The sequence below is a fragment of the Leucopleurus acutus genome (genome assembly GCF_964270905.1).
Source record: "Leucopleurus acutus genome assembly, chromosome: 10".
Taxonomy (NCBI): Eukaryota; Metazoa; Chordata; class Mammalia; order Artiodactyla; family Delphinidae; genus Leucopleurus; species Leucopleurus acutus.
The window spans coordinates 5,252,930-5,266,702 of NC_139153.1; the positions used below are offsets into that span (position 1 = coordinate 5,252,930).

The 13,773-nt window shown below is 48.4% G+C and overlaps 2 protein-coding genes across 2 annotated transcripts in view; one reads left to right on the top strand and one right to left on the bottom strand.

The window, feature by feature from the left end:
• The first annotated feature begins 80 nt into the window (after nt 1-80).
• Nucleotides 81-4,825, top strand: RPL32 (ribosomal protein L32). Its single transcript, XM_082847660.1, has 4 exons — nt 81-151; nt 1,456-1,556; nt 2,167-2,348; nt 4,653-4,825. The coding sequence occupies exons 2-4, from the start codon at nt 1,461-1,463 to the stop codon at nt 4,780-4,782; spliced, it is 408 nt and encodes a 135-aa protein (XP_082703786.1). The 5' UTR covers nt 81-151; nt 1,456-1,460; the 3' UTR covers nt 4,783-4,825.
• Nucleotides 4,826-5,488: 663 nt separating this feature from the next.
• Nucleotides 5,489-13,773, bottom strand: part of CAND2 (cullin associated and neddylation dissociated 2 (putative)) — a gene marked incomplete at its 5' end in the record, with an annotated part of 28,502 nt that continues 20,217 nt past the window's right edge. The window contains 5 exons of the mRNA XM_082847638.1: nt 5,489-6,564; nt 7,655-7,762; nt 8,875-9,039; nt 10,382-10,551; nt 13,467-13,562. Of these exons, the coding sequence (XP_082703764.1) occupies nt 6,337-6,564; nt 7,655-7,762; nt 8,875-9,039; nt 10,382-10,551; nt 13,467-13,562 (767 nt within the window). The 3' untranslated portion in view covers nt 5,489-6,336. The remainder of the gene's footprint in view (nt 6,565-7,654; nt 7,763-8,874; nt 9,040-10,381; nt 10,552-13,466; nt 13,563-13,773) is intronic.

Below are 13,773 nucleotides of genomic sequence, written 5' to 3' on the forward strand. Positions count from 1 at the left end.
GCGTGTCTATAGTATCTTTGAAGGACCAGAAGCCGAAAGTGCTCTCCTTTTCCCTGCCAGGACCCAAAGGTGAAGTCCCATCAGCCTCGCGCGTTACCTTCCCCTCTTTTCCTCGGTGGTGCCTACGGAGGTGGCCGCCATCTCGTACTCGGTGAGTGTTAATCGTTGGCCATCCTCGTCTCTGCGGTCTCCATCTGGCCCCGTCGCTCCCTGCCGAGGAGGCCCGTCCTTCCGAGCACTCGCCTGGGTGGGCATGGCTCTTGTCGGTTGGCTGGACCACGTACAGGCACAGAGCGAAGCGGCCTGGACGGTGATGGAGCTTCGCTTCCCAGGGCCGCTTGCTCTCCTACGGAGGCCGCCTGGGGTCAGAGCTGCGGACAGCTTGTTGGAGTCCTGGGGGCGCAGGGCGCCGGTTGGGGCTAGACTAAGGGGGCTCCTGGGGGCCGTGGCAAGACTGAGGGGGTTCCGGCCTTACGGCCCTGGGACACCTCGCTCAGCGATGTCTGCCCACGTGTATTCTTCTATGTCCGCTGCTCCACGCTTCCTCCTTTTCAGTTTTTGGCTCTGGGGTTGCCTCTGCGGCGGAACTGCCAAAAAAACAAAAAAATCGAGCTGCGAGTCGAATAATTCAATTGACCGAAATTCTGGTAGCGGGTCAGGATCTCTGGGAACGTGAAGCCACATCCTGGTCTTCGAGAAAATCATTGGGGGTCGGGGGAAGTTCATTTATTGGACAGATTTATTAAGTAACTGCTGTGTGCTCAACAAAGAAATTGGTGGCCGTGAAGAGAACAAAAAGGGTGCTGGGGTAGAAAAGATAAGGTAGCCGAAAAGGGCATCTTGAGGAACGTAACTTTTTAAAGCTGGTATTCGGATGATGGTCAGGTGGAACAGAACGTTCCCAGGCTTGGAGGCATTTTAGAAGCACATGACGGTTTTGTGTATCTTTTGAGGGTGTCATAGAGCAGCAGCACCCTAGGGGAATTACAGGTTTCTCTTTACTGCACATCTCTTGTGGTCCGCGCACTGCAGGTATTCAGTGTGCAATATCTCCATTTAAAAGGTGAGAAAACTGAGATTCAGGTTCGTGAAGATTGCCCAAAGCCTGCAATTGGGCCATCTCAGGGCCGGGACACTTTGTAGAATGGGATTTGCTGCCCCTTTGCAAAATTTCCCTTTGTGGTTAATTTGTTTTCGGTTAGCTGTTGGCATTCTTTCTTGGCTTTGACTGGGCAAGGTGACCCCTGACCTCCCAGGACCGCGTCTGGAGAATGGCTAGTATTCTGCCAGCTTCGGAGTCGGGAGGGAAAGCAAGCCTGGCAGAGGTACCCATTCCATTCCCAGTTTGCTCCGTAGCTGGTGATTGGAAGATACTCTGCAACAGGCCCCAGGCAGGGTGGGAAAGCCTCCTTCCAAGACTCATCTTTGACATGGTCTCTTGCCTCTTTCTTGAAGGCATCATGGCTGCCCTCAGACCCCTCGTGAAGCCCAAGATCGTCAAAAAGAGGACCAAGAAGTTCATCCGGCACCAGTCAGACCGATATGTCAAAATTAAGGTGTGTGGCCCAGGACGGAAGTGTGTGTTGGGGTGAAGAAAGGGGTTCCTAAACAGGCTGTTGGGTTTCTCACATCCCCAACTCAGATGACCTTTGGTAGGTGAACTGGTCTGTGGCTGGTGGTAGAGTTCTCTAGAATCCCAGGTGTCTCTGCCTTATTGGCACTCAGTCTCTTGATGTGTAAATTGAAATTTAAATGGCAAGGGACACTTGCCTGTTTTGAGGTGTCTAGAGGCTTATATTTGTTATATTTCAGGTGGCCTTATGACAATATGAGAGATAGATTACGCTTATTTCATAGACGAGAAAACTTAGGTGTTGATTGCGATGTTAAAAGCCATGCTTTTCACCTTACTTTATACATGGTCTCCTCGCATCCCATGGGTATGTAGTCTGCTTTTCCTTTGCTTGGAAGGAGTGTGAGTTTGGATCTGTATTCCTGCCGGTGAGATGCAGGAGCTCCTATTTTTTTCCACCAGAAAAAATGTAGTGAAATCCTGTTCCCTGAAGACAACTACTGTTCGGCACGTTTCCTTTTCATCTGGTCCCTTTTTTCTCCGAAAGGAAGAGTTGGCGTCTTCACAGACACTAACCATGTGTTTTCTTTCAGCGGAACTGGCGGAAACCCAGAGGCATTGACAACAGGGTGCGCAGGAGATTCAAGGGCCAGATCTTGATGCCCAACATCGGTTACGGGAGCAACAAGAAAACAAAGCACATGCTGCCCAGCGGCTTCCGGAAGTTCCTGGTCCACAACGTCAAGGAGCTTGAAGTGCTGCTGATGTGCAACAAGTGAGCTGGGTCCCACATCTGGGTTCAGGTGTCAGAAGCCTGCGTGTGTGAGCAGTTTGGGCAGGGACTCTGGACCTTCTGGAACGCATCTGGAGGAGTGCTGTGTCCTCAGGAGCTTGGGTGATGCTTGTTGGGGACTGCAGAGTGCTTGCTTTGCTGGAGAGATGTGGGTTGGGAGCTGTCCTGAAAAGTGTAGAGACCAGGACCGGAAGAGAGTAAAAGTGGCTTTGCTTGAGCTTGACAGCGCGGCTCCTGCCGTAGCCTCTGGCAGTCATTTTCAGAACATTACTTATGCCGGGGATGGGGGGGGATGAAATGTAGCCTCAGATCTAAGGGACACTTTACACTGTGGCCACAGGTATCTTCAGGCGGCTATAGGAGTAGAGGAATTGCTGCCTCATTTTGGGCTGTGATCTGAAGTGGAGAAATGGGAAGGCTGCAGGCAGAGAGGACAGCCTACACAGAGTTGTAGGGGTGCAAGAAGGTATGGGGGTTCACAGCATTATTTTAGCGTTTTGAGAAATTTAGACAGTTGGCGAGTTCTGTGTGTAAGAGACTTTTGGTCTGCTTAGGGCCAGACTGGGGCAGTGGGATGAGAAAAGATTTCTCATGGGTAGTGATTTAGACACAATTTTAATCTGGATTGGGGGGAATGGTAATTTTTGGTTAAGCAGAGGACAGTTTGTTTTCTTCCCTTCCTGTTAAACAGGAGCTAAAAAACCTGCGTTTTCTTGGTGAGTTAGAAAGGACATGGAGAGAGTGACCAGTAACATCTGTGTGTACGTATGTTTACAAAGATCTTTTACCTGCAGTAATTGTAGACACAAGTAATAAACGACCATTATTCTCACTTTCAGAAATCTAGCCAGGCATTGAAATGCTGCAGATACTCTTTAGAAAGGATGAGCATAGGAATTAATGTTGGATGCCCAAACTGCAGTAAGCAGGTTGATAGAGAATTGTGACAGAAAGATGCAGTTTAATATCTTTTGTGTAGCACAGATGATTGCTGTGCAGATGTAGTTGGTTACCATAAGATAAGTCTTTTTAATAGCAGCTTGGCAGTTTGTATCAAGAGGCACAGAAATACTCTGGATCTAATTTAATTCACAAGTTCCATTTCTGGGCACTTACCTTGAAATAATTGAAAAGTAGGGAAACTGTAAGCTGATCATTGCAGCAGTAACTGCACAACGTGTAATTGGTGAATGGTGGGGTTACAAGCGCCGGCTGGAATGTTGTGTGTACGTTAAAAACGGTTGTCATGTATGGAAAATGCCCAAGCAGAGGGGAAAGTATTTGAAGTATGTGCAGTGTGATTGTGATTATTAAATACACATGGATGAGGACTTGGGGAGTTTTTGAAAAATGAAAAAAGTATGATGCAACTTAAGTCTCCTTGGAAATAAAGATTGGGGAAATGTTTTAAGATATTGGACTTGAGTGGACTTCTTTACATAAAACAGAAGAAGTTCTCTGTCTGGATTGGTTTTTCTCTTGCTTTGAAGCTGTTTTCCTGCAGAGTTCTTAAAAAGAACTGTGCCCACTGCCTTAATCACTCCCTAGTCTTACTCCTCTCTCTGCTGAAATTCCTCCTGGGGTAGAGTGTCTTCTTAATTCAGTGTTGATGGCTTCATAAATCACTTCCTTACTGAAATGTGCTTATTAGGCCAATCTGTTGTCAAACTGGGGTGTGGTGTGGCTGTGAAGGAATGAATAGAACGGTACCTGGCACCAGCTCAGGAAATGTTAGGTGTTGTCATTCACTGGGTGAGTTTAGGTATTGTTACTTTTCAAGATTTTGTCTGCAGCAAACTGGTAAAATGTTTACGGTCTGGGCTGGGGAGCCCTTGGCTTAATCAGGCTGTTGGGCTTTGCTGTTGGTTGCTTTGCAGAAGCAAAGCTTTTCATGGGCAAGTCCGAGCTCCCTGAGACTGCCTTGAGCTGGGCAGGCTGGTTCAAAGGACTGAGGGAGAACCTTTGAACCTGGAGTCTGGGGCTGAGCAATCCTGCCTGTGTGTGACTTGGGAATTCACCTCCACTTTGTGGGCCTTGGTTTCCTCGTCTGTAAAATGGAGGTGCTACCTGGATTACAAGGCCGCTGGGAGGGTTAAACGAGAGGGATCATTACCAGGGAACACTTCAGAGCCGTGTTGCTAGTGCCGTGGAATTAGGGGAGTTAGCAGCTCCCCCCACTTCAGTGCTGTAGCTCTGGAAGCAGAGTGACCAGGGCTATTGCCTTCCCGGTGGAACACATAAGTGTGTTTTCCAGGATGGCCTCCTTACGTACCGATTCTCTTCCAGGTCTTACTGTGCCGAGATTGCGCACAACGTCTCCTCCAAGAACCGCAAAGCCATTGTGGAGAGAGCAGCCCAGCTGGCCATCAGAGTCACCAATCCCAATGCCAGGCTGCGCAGCGAAGAAAATGAATAGACAGCTCGTGTGCACGTTTCGTTTAATAAAACCGTTAAACGGCCATCTGGCATTTCCCCCTTGGTTTTACTTTGTTTGCTTGACAGCTGGTCACAGAGTTGCTCTTTTGCCTGTTCGTGCTCTGTGGAACCTCCTGTTTGGAAGGCGTTTGTAAAGGATACGTGATCCCTCCTTCATGGGGCCCAGGCCTCAGGCGCCCAGAGCAGCCTTGGTCAGCGCCAGGTGGGCTCGGGAAGATGTGGCCCTCAGACCACGGTAGGTTCTGAGACCCCTGGTGAAGGACCTTGCATCTTGGAGCAAGTAGTCATTTTTAGCCTCCCTTTATAAAGTGAGGAATTACCCTGTGTGGTTCTTGTGAAGATTGAGGACAATCAAGTTTCCTTTTCAACTACAGTCCTAGACCTTAGTCAACAGTACCTAGAATTCAGCTGTTTTTTGAGGCTAAGGCCATTTTTCCAAGACATGGTATTATTAAGTGGCAGCACAGGTCACAAGGAACAGGGCACGTGGCACTCTATAGCACAAGGTTGGATTTAAGGCCCTTAGTTCAGTAGATAAATGTCTTACAGATTTCGCTCCTGTTCAAAACTCAGTCTGAAAAAAAAAAAAAAAAAACTCAGTCTGAAACGTTTGAGTAAATTGTTGGTCATTATGTGACTTCTTTGAATTGACGTGGGGAGCATTCCGATAGTCTTGACTACAGAGTAGAGGAATTGTGTGGAGAAAACAGTAACAGTTGAGGATCTGTCCTTTATTAACCTGGGATAGCAGAAAATTCTTTGGCCTGTCGCTTAATGTTTCTGTGTCCTTGATACTAAAAACTAGAAGGGACATGTTCACAAACCACCTGGTTACACCTCGATGGGGGGACATGAAAGGTGGTTTGTACTTTTTCATTTGTGCTTTCCTGTCTCTCAGTTTGCTACCTAAGAGTTTCGGGATTAGAAAAAAACATTACGTCTAATTCCCTACCCCACTCACCGGCCTCTGCAAAAATAATACACATTCCTGGTTTATCACTGCCAATGAGAGAGAAAGCATTTTGGATTCTAGAGTGTGAATAGCTCTGAGAGGTACCTGAGTTTAAGATGCCCAGCCAAAGCACTAATTTTTGGCACATCGGATCAGGTGAAAACGTGGGAGCAGTGTGAATGGCGCATCTGGGACAGCGGGGAGGAAGGCATCCGGCTGCCTCCTAAGCTTTTTGCAGCTGTGAGCACAAGTATTTCTAAATACTAAGTACTCGCTGAGGCTGGGACCCCCAGTTTGAAGGAGCCAGGCTGACCTGTGTGAAGTCACATCCATCTTCCGTGGAAGCTTTGGAAGAACTACCACACCCGCTTTGAATAACTGTCCTGAGTTAAAAGGGCCCAACTGTTGGCAGCCTTGCAGCTCTGACTGGGGTCCCTGGAGAAGGTGCCCAACCAGGAGAGGGAGGGCCCCAGTGAGATGGATAAGGGGCAAAAGTTAGAGGCCTGTGGTGCTGGGAGGGTGAGGCTCTGGCTTCAGTGGGCCTCCTTGTGAGTTAGGGTCCCCAGGGGGTGGGGTGGGGCACTAGCTGAGCTCCACGGAGTCTGTGCTGGGGGCTGAAGCAGAATCCTTCTGGATGCTTTCAAAGAGGGTGGCCAGCTCGGGGTTGGATCGAATTTGGGACGAGAAGTCAGCCATGATGGGGCTCTTCCCCACTTCTGGGATGGTCAGCAGGGCGGCCACTGCCCTCATCGCGGAGCGCTTCAGTTCATCTTGCTTCTCAAACTCCTGTTTCACAGAACCAGCTTTGACCTAAGGTGGGGAGCAATGAACAACGGGCCATCCTTTATTGAACACGGCCTTGCATTTCCCTGGCCACCTGTCATCCTCCCCAGCTCATGCGCCATCTCCTATCTTTATTTACTGCGCTTAAAGCAGGCTCTTGGCACCATTGGACTTCATGAATGGGTTGCTGTGACAGCCTTGTAGCTGGCCTCTTACCCCCAGTCAAGTCCTTGCCTCTGCCACCCATTGTGCAGACAGGCTGGGGAGTAGACTTCCAAAGCTGCCTCGCCTGCGTTCCACTGCTTTATCCCCTCCCTCTCCCGCTTATTCACAGAATCTCAGGAATTTCCCCACTGCTTCTGGAATAAAGTCCAGATCCCTTCTGCTCTGCTCTCAGGACACTCAGCCCAGACAACACTCGGGCCCTTCCCCGAAGAGGCTCAGGTAGAGGTGAAAAGCTTGGCATTGGGGCTGGACGGTCCTGGGTTCAAACGGCTCTGCCCCCTAAGAGCTGTGACCCCTCTTTAAGCTCCAATCTAAAATACTCTGCTTTCTTTCTTGGTTAATTCCTACTCTTCCAAAACCCAAATTAGTTTTGCATTCAGCAGGCATTTACTAGGTGTGATAGGCTCTGTTCTCCACGTGACAGCTTTCCGTGAGCCTTCTGCCCCAGATCCTCCCCGGACCTTGAGGCACTCCAGGCTAACTGCCCTATACCAATCAATGAATCAGTCAGTGACTTCTATCTTTCTAAGGGTCTGACTCAGTTTCCCAATTAGGATGTGAGAGGAGGGAGTCCACCATGTTCAATGTTGCATCCCTAGTACCTTGCACAAGGCCCAACCCTCAGGAAGTGTTTAATGAGTGAAAGAAAGAGCTAGGTTTGAATCCCAGCTCTGCAATTTACTGTGTAGCCTCAGTCAATAACTTAACCTCTCTGAACCTTTGTTTCCCTGCGTGTATAATGCTAAGAATAAGTACTCTGTAGGGCAATGATAATGATCAAATAAAGCACTTCATACACCACCTGTACTGCAGGAGATTCTCAGTAAACAGTAACCATGAACGATCTGCAGAGAACCCGGCCGGTGCGCCCAGGGCTTGGCAGGGGGCTTACCTTAGCGGTACAGGTGGCCCTAAGGGGCTCGATGAGCCGGTCCACCCTCTGCAGGACAGGCACAGGACACAGGGTAGCTAGTCGGGCGAGCATGATGAAGGTCAGCATCTGCCCAGGAGGAAGGAGACAGTTCTTGGTGAAATGGCCCAGGACAGAAAGGAGCAGGCCCTGGGGAAAAGCAGAGGTCTGGAGCTCAAGCCCAAGCTCTAGCAGCCAGCCTGCCTGCCTGCCACACTGACCTGTGTGTACTGGCACTCACCAGATATTGGTTGACGAAATTAAGGAATGTTTTTGTGCATTTTCCCGGGAAAGACTGAGATTTACAACAGTGGTTCTCTCTAGGTGGAGTGGAACTTTTTGGCGATTACTACTCACTTTCCTATTCACTTTTAGATTGTCTAAACCCTTTAAGACAAGCATAATTCCTTTTGATTATTTTACACTGGTTTTTTGTTACAAAAATGATTCATGTTCATTGTATGTATTTTAAAAAGCTACAAGGATAGAAAGTAAAACCTGTCTCCCTCACAGGTAATAAAAAAATGGCCCAAACTTCTACAACTCACTTATCACCTAACAGTGAGTCTTGGCCACCTTCCATGCCAGCACAGAGATCCCTCTCTGTCCTTGTAATGCTGCCAGGATCCCATCCATGGCTGGAGGTACCCGGCTTACTGAGCCAGCTCCCCATGAGTGGACATTTTGGTAGCTGCCAGCCTTTCCCAACTCCCAGAAAGCTGTGGAGAATCATCGCTCACATAAAACTCTGAATGTATTTGTATTTTTGAGTCGGTTCCATGAAGTCAGTTCATGGAGTGTCTAAGAATTCTAAATTTTAAAATGTTTCTAAGGTATGGGGATATATGTATTTGTATAGCTGATTCACTTTGTTATAAAGCAGAAACTAACACACCATTGTAAAGAAATTATACTCCAATAAAGATGTTAAAAAAAATTCCCCCCCCCAAAAAAATAAAATGTTTCTAAATTCTACATTTTTCTAGTTCTGGTCAAACCATCCTCCCAAGAGCTTGCCCAGTGTAGACTCCCACCAAAGGTGTGAGATGTGGGTTCTTTTTCTTATTGTTAAAGAACAAAGCAGCTGTTCTCACGGGGGCGCCTGGGGCAGGGGTGGGGGACAAACAAGAAGTGGGCCCTATGGCGCCTGGCTGTCCTCCCGCTGCGGAGTGGGCCTGGGTCCGGCAGGGGGCTCGTCCTACCCGGATGTCGTAGTGGTCCTTCAGGCCGTCCTCCACGTGGTTCAGGAACTCGCAGATGTCCAGCTGGCCCAGGCAGCTCTCGAGCAGCGAGTACATGCACTCGAAGGCTGCCTTCCGCACATCCAGCCCATCGTCCACCGTGTGCTTAAAGGGCCCCATCTCCACCTGCAGGAGGGAGGGATGACAGCGGGCTGGGGGCTGTGACCCCAGGGCATAAGGACACCTTCCCAGGTTCCTGCTGTACCCCCTCCCCCTCTGCTGTTCAGTACTGCGTCCCATCCCCAAATCATGCCTTAGACCCTTAAGTCTCCATGCCTTTGCTCAGCCCATGATGCCTTTTGATAATAATAGTAACAATAATTATAATTACAATGATTAGAATCTACTGAGCAGTTATGTGTCAGGCACTGTGCTGAGTGCTTGACAGATGACATTTTACTCATTCAACAGTCCCAGGAAGAGAGTGTTACTATTCAATACTCCATTTAATATATGAGGAAACTAAGGCTCAGAAAGGTTAACTAACTTGCCCAAGGACACTAGCCCAAGCTAGTAAATAGCTCAACCGGAATTAAAACCCCAGGTCTCTCTGAAGTTATAACCAGAAGGCTCTGCTCTTAATGGTAACTCCTTCTTACCCCTCAAAGCCCAGCTCAAATGTCCCCTCCTTTTGGAAAACTTTCCTAACCCCTCTAAACAGAGTCACATCCTCCTCAGCAATGCCAGGTGGTTCAGCCCTTCTCATTATATCGTGCAATGACTTGGCTGTTCAATCACTTTTAATCTCTGCCTCTTAAATCCTAACTTCACCAAGTGCTCTAAGTAACTTAAATAATCAGCAGAGAGGGTATCCCTCCCTCTCCTTCAGGAGGCCATGAGCTCCCTGGTGCCTCATGTCTGGTCCTGGCGCCTGGACGCAGGGCTGGTGCTCCACGAACACCTGCTGAATGCTGAGTGATAACAAGAGTTGCTGGGGCTTCCCTGGTGGCACAGTGGTTGCGAGTCCTCCTGCCGATGCAGGGGACGCAGGTTCGTGCCCTGGTCTGGGAAGATCCCACATGCCACGGAGCGGCTGTGCCCGTGAGCCATGGCCACTGAGCCTGCGCGTCCAGAGCCTATGCTCTGCAACGGGAGAGGCCACAACAGTGAGAGGCCCGTGTACCGCAAAAAAAAAAAAAAAAAAAACCACAACCAAGAGTTGCTGATGTTTACTGAGCACCGACCGCGTGCCAGGAGCAGTTCTGAGCACTTGCAGGATTTAACTCATTAAAAATCTTCTCAACAACCCTATAATGTGGACACGGTTATTTCCCTCCCTTTGCCCGTGAGGAGAAACTGAGGTTTAGAGAGGATCGCGTTGCCCTGGCCAGGGTCACACAGCTGGGAAGTGGAGGGGCAAACCTGACCCTGTGGGCCGGACCTGCTCTGATGAGCTTGACCCTAACCCTCGCCCCAGCCGCAGGAGTCAGACCCAAGGGCTCCCGGCTCTGTCCTCCCACGGCTTCACCTCTCGGATGAGGTCCCGGCGGATCTTCGTCTCCTGGTAGAGGAGGGGCAGGATGTCGTCCAGCAGGTCGCGGACCAGTGAGGGCTTGTTGTGCACGGCGGAGTTGAAGAAAGCCAGGGTGGCCCGGCGCACATTCAGGTCTGGGTCCTGCAGGCTCTCCATGAATTCTCCTGGCGGAAAGACCAGAGGTGGTGTGGGGGGCAGCACGGCCAAACACAAACCACCCCCACCCCACCGTGCTTATCTGGTTAACGGGAGCCGTGCAGACCTGGCTGGACCGGGACAAATGTGTTCTGAGCATCTACTCTGCACAACAAACCTTCAAAGTCCAGATAAGAATGTAGACTTGAGTCTGGCCTGGGTTCAGATCCAGGCTTGACCACGTCCTAACTGTGGCACCTGCCTCAATGTCCTCAACTGTAAAATGGGTGTGACAGCAGTACCTACACTGTAGGACTGGTTTTAGGATTAAAAATGTGGTGATGTCTACAAAGCACACAGCAGAGCACCAAGTGAGGACTCTATAAATGTTAACTTGATTTTATTGCAGATGAGAATGCTGAAGATAAGAGAGGTGAAGAGACTTACACAAAACCACACAGCATTTCTTTTCTTATAGGTTAGACTTTTTAATAACTATGTTAATGTTTTATATATTCAATAAATAAATAAAATCAAGAATGGGAGGGATCCCTAAAAAAAAACCAACTGAATTTCAAATGATTGATATAACCACCCAGGTTATGAAGGAGAAAACAACTCACCTAAGTAACTTCCAAAGCATTGTGACAAGATGCCCTCAGGCTAAAGACAAAATTATAAACGAATACTGATTTTTCACAGATAAGGGTTAGCAATTCTCATGACTACCTTCTGTGTATTCCAGGATTAAGTGAATAAATATCTCAGGAGCTGGGTTTCTCCTGTAACAGAAGGGTATATGGAAAGGGAAAAGGCTAGCATGAACCCTGTGGTGTTGGACTGGAATATATATGTGTGTCTGACTATGTACGTAAAGTCATACATACTTAGATTTCCTGATTCTGTCTGCTGAGAGGGCCTCGAAGTAATGGCACCCCAGTAGCAATGAGCACACCTAGTGCTCAGATCTTGGATTCTGAATACTATTCTCCACTAAAAGGAATCAGGCTCCTTGGAGAAATGGTTGATTCCAGGGCTGGGGCAGGAAAGGTTCAAGATGGGTCGGGAGCACCTTATCATGCCAAAAGGTAAGGAGATGCTCAAAGAATGATGGAAACATATCAACAGAACATAAGCAGCAGCTTGAAGGGCTCCCACTGGCTAAATGTGAGACAATCTTGGGAATCAAAATAAATTAAAGACAGTAATAGATTATAACCCATTGAGTGAAATACAAATCCCTGAGTCTATAATGATATGAACAAATCAATGAATAAATAAATGAGGGAAAAGGAAAAGTTATTTCTGAGAACAAAATGCAAACTAATAAATATGGGAGGAATGCTGGAATTAGAAAGTTGTCATTTAGCAACTGTCAGTAATCATTTATTCAGGCAAGAAACCACAATGGATGCAAAATGTAGTGGGCAAAGATTTGATGAGGAAGAAAATATTTCAATAGGCTTAAAAATACTTATTCATGGGGCTTCCCTGGTGGCGCAGTGGTTGAGAGTCCGCCTGCCGATGCAGGGGACACGGGATCGTGCCCCGGTCCAGGAGGACCCCACATGCCGCGGAGCGGCTGGGCCCGTGAGCCATGGCCGCTGAGCCTGCGTGTCCGGAGCCTGTGCTCCGCAATGGGAGAAGCGGTGAGAGGCCCGCGTACGGCAAAAAAAAAAAAAACTACAATGAGGTATCACGCCACACTGGTCAGAATGGCCATCATCAAAAAATCTACAAACAATAAATGCTGGAACGGGTGTGGAGAAAAGGGAACCCTCCCACACTGTTGGTGGGAATGTAAATTGGTGCAGCCACTATGGAAAACAGTATGGAGGTTCCTTAAAAAGGTAAAAACAGAACTACCATATGACTCAGCAATTCCGCTACTGGGCATATACCCAGAGAAAACCATAATTTGTAAATATACATGCACCCCAATGTTCACTGCAGCACTATTTACAACAGCCAGGACATGGAAGCAACCTAAACGTGCACAGACATAGGAGTGCATAAAGAAGATGTACATATATACAATGGAATACTACTCAGCCACAAAAAAGAACAAAATAATGCCATTTGCAGCAATAATGGATGGACCTAGAGATTGTCATACTGAGTGAAGTAAATCAGACACAGAAAGACAAATATTATATGATATCACTCATACATGGAATCTAATTTTAAAAAACAATACAAGGGCTTCCCTGGTGGCACGGTGGTTAAGAATCCGCCTGCCAATGCAAGGGACATGGGTTCCAGCCCTGGTCCAGGAAGATCCCACGTGCCATGGAGCAACGAAGCCCACGCGCCCCAACTACCGAGCCTGTCCTCTAGAGCCCGCGAGCCACAACTACTGAGTCCACGTGCCACAATCACTGAAGCCCACACACCTAGAGCCCGTGCTCTGCAACAAGAGAAGCCATCACAACTAGAAGCCCGTGCACCGCAAAGAAGAGTAGCCCCCGCTACCCGCAACTAGGGAAAGCCTGCGCACAACAACGAAGACCCGATGCAGCCAAAAATAAATAAATAAATTTATAAAAAACAAAACAATACAAATGAACTTATCTACAAAACAAGAACAGACTTACAAATATCAAAAGCAAACGTATGGTTACCAAGGGGCTGGTGGGGAGGGATAAATTGGGAGATTGGGATGGACGTATACCTACTCCTATATATAAAATAGATGACTAATAAGAACCTGCTGTAGAGCACAGGGAACTCTACTCAATACTCTGTAATGGCCTATATGGGAAAGAATCTTTAAAAAAAGAGTGGGTGGAGATATAGGTGTAACTGATTCACTTTGCTGTGCACCTGAAACTAACACAGCATTGTAAATCAATTATACTCCAATAAAAATTAAAAAAAAAAAGAAAAATCAGCTCAAGAACAGGGTGGAGGTGACCAAAGGGGGCAGAGGGGCGGGGGCACTCACCAACGAAGGTCTTCAGGATGGGGTCGATGGGGTGCGGCTGGTCCGAGATGAGGAACTTGAGGGCTGTGATGACAGTGCAGCGGGTGTGTGGCTGACCTGCAGGACGGGAGGGGGCACTTGGGGCAGGCGCGGCGGGTCCCGGACACCCGCAGGCTGGAGGGCGCTGAGGCTCCCCTTGCCTCCGTGGGAGACAGAACCACGTCTCCTCCCCACACGAAACGCCCCGCACATCTCTGGGGAAGCTGATGCTACCACTTTCCTTGGCAGCCCAGAATCTCCCCTGAATTCTTCCTACTTCGGCTGAGAG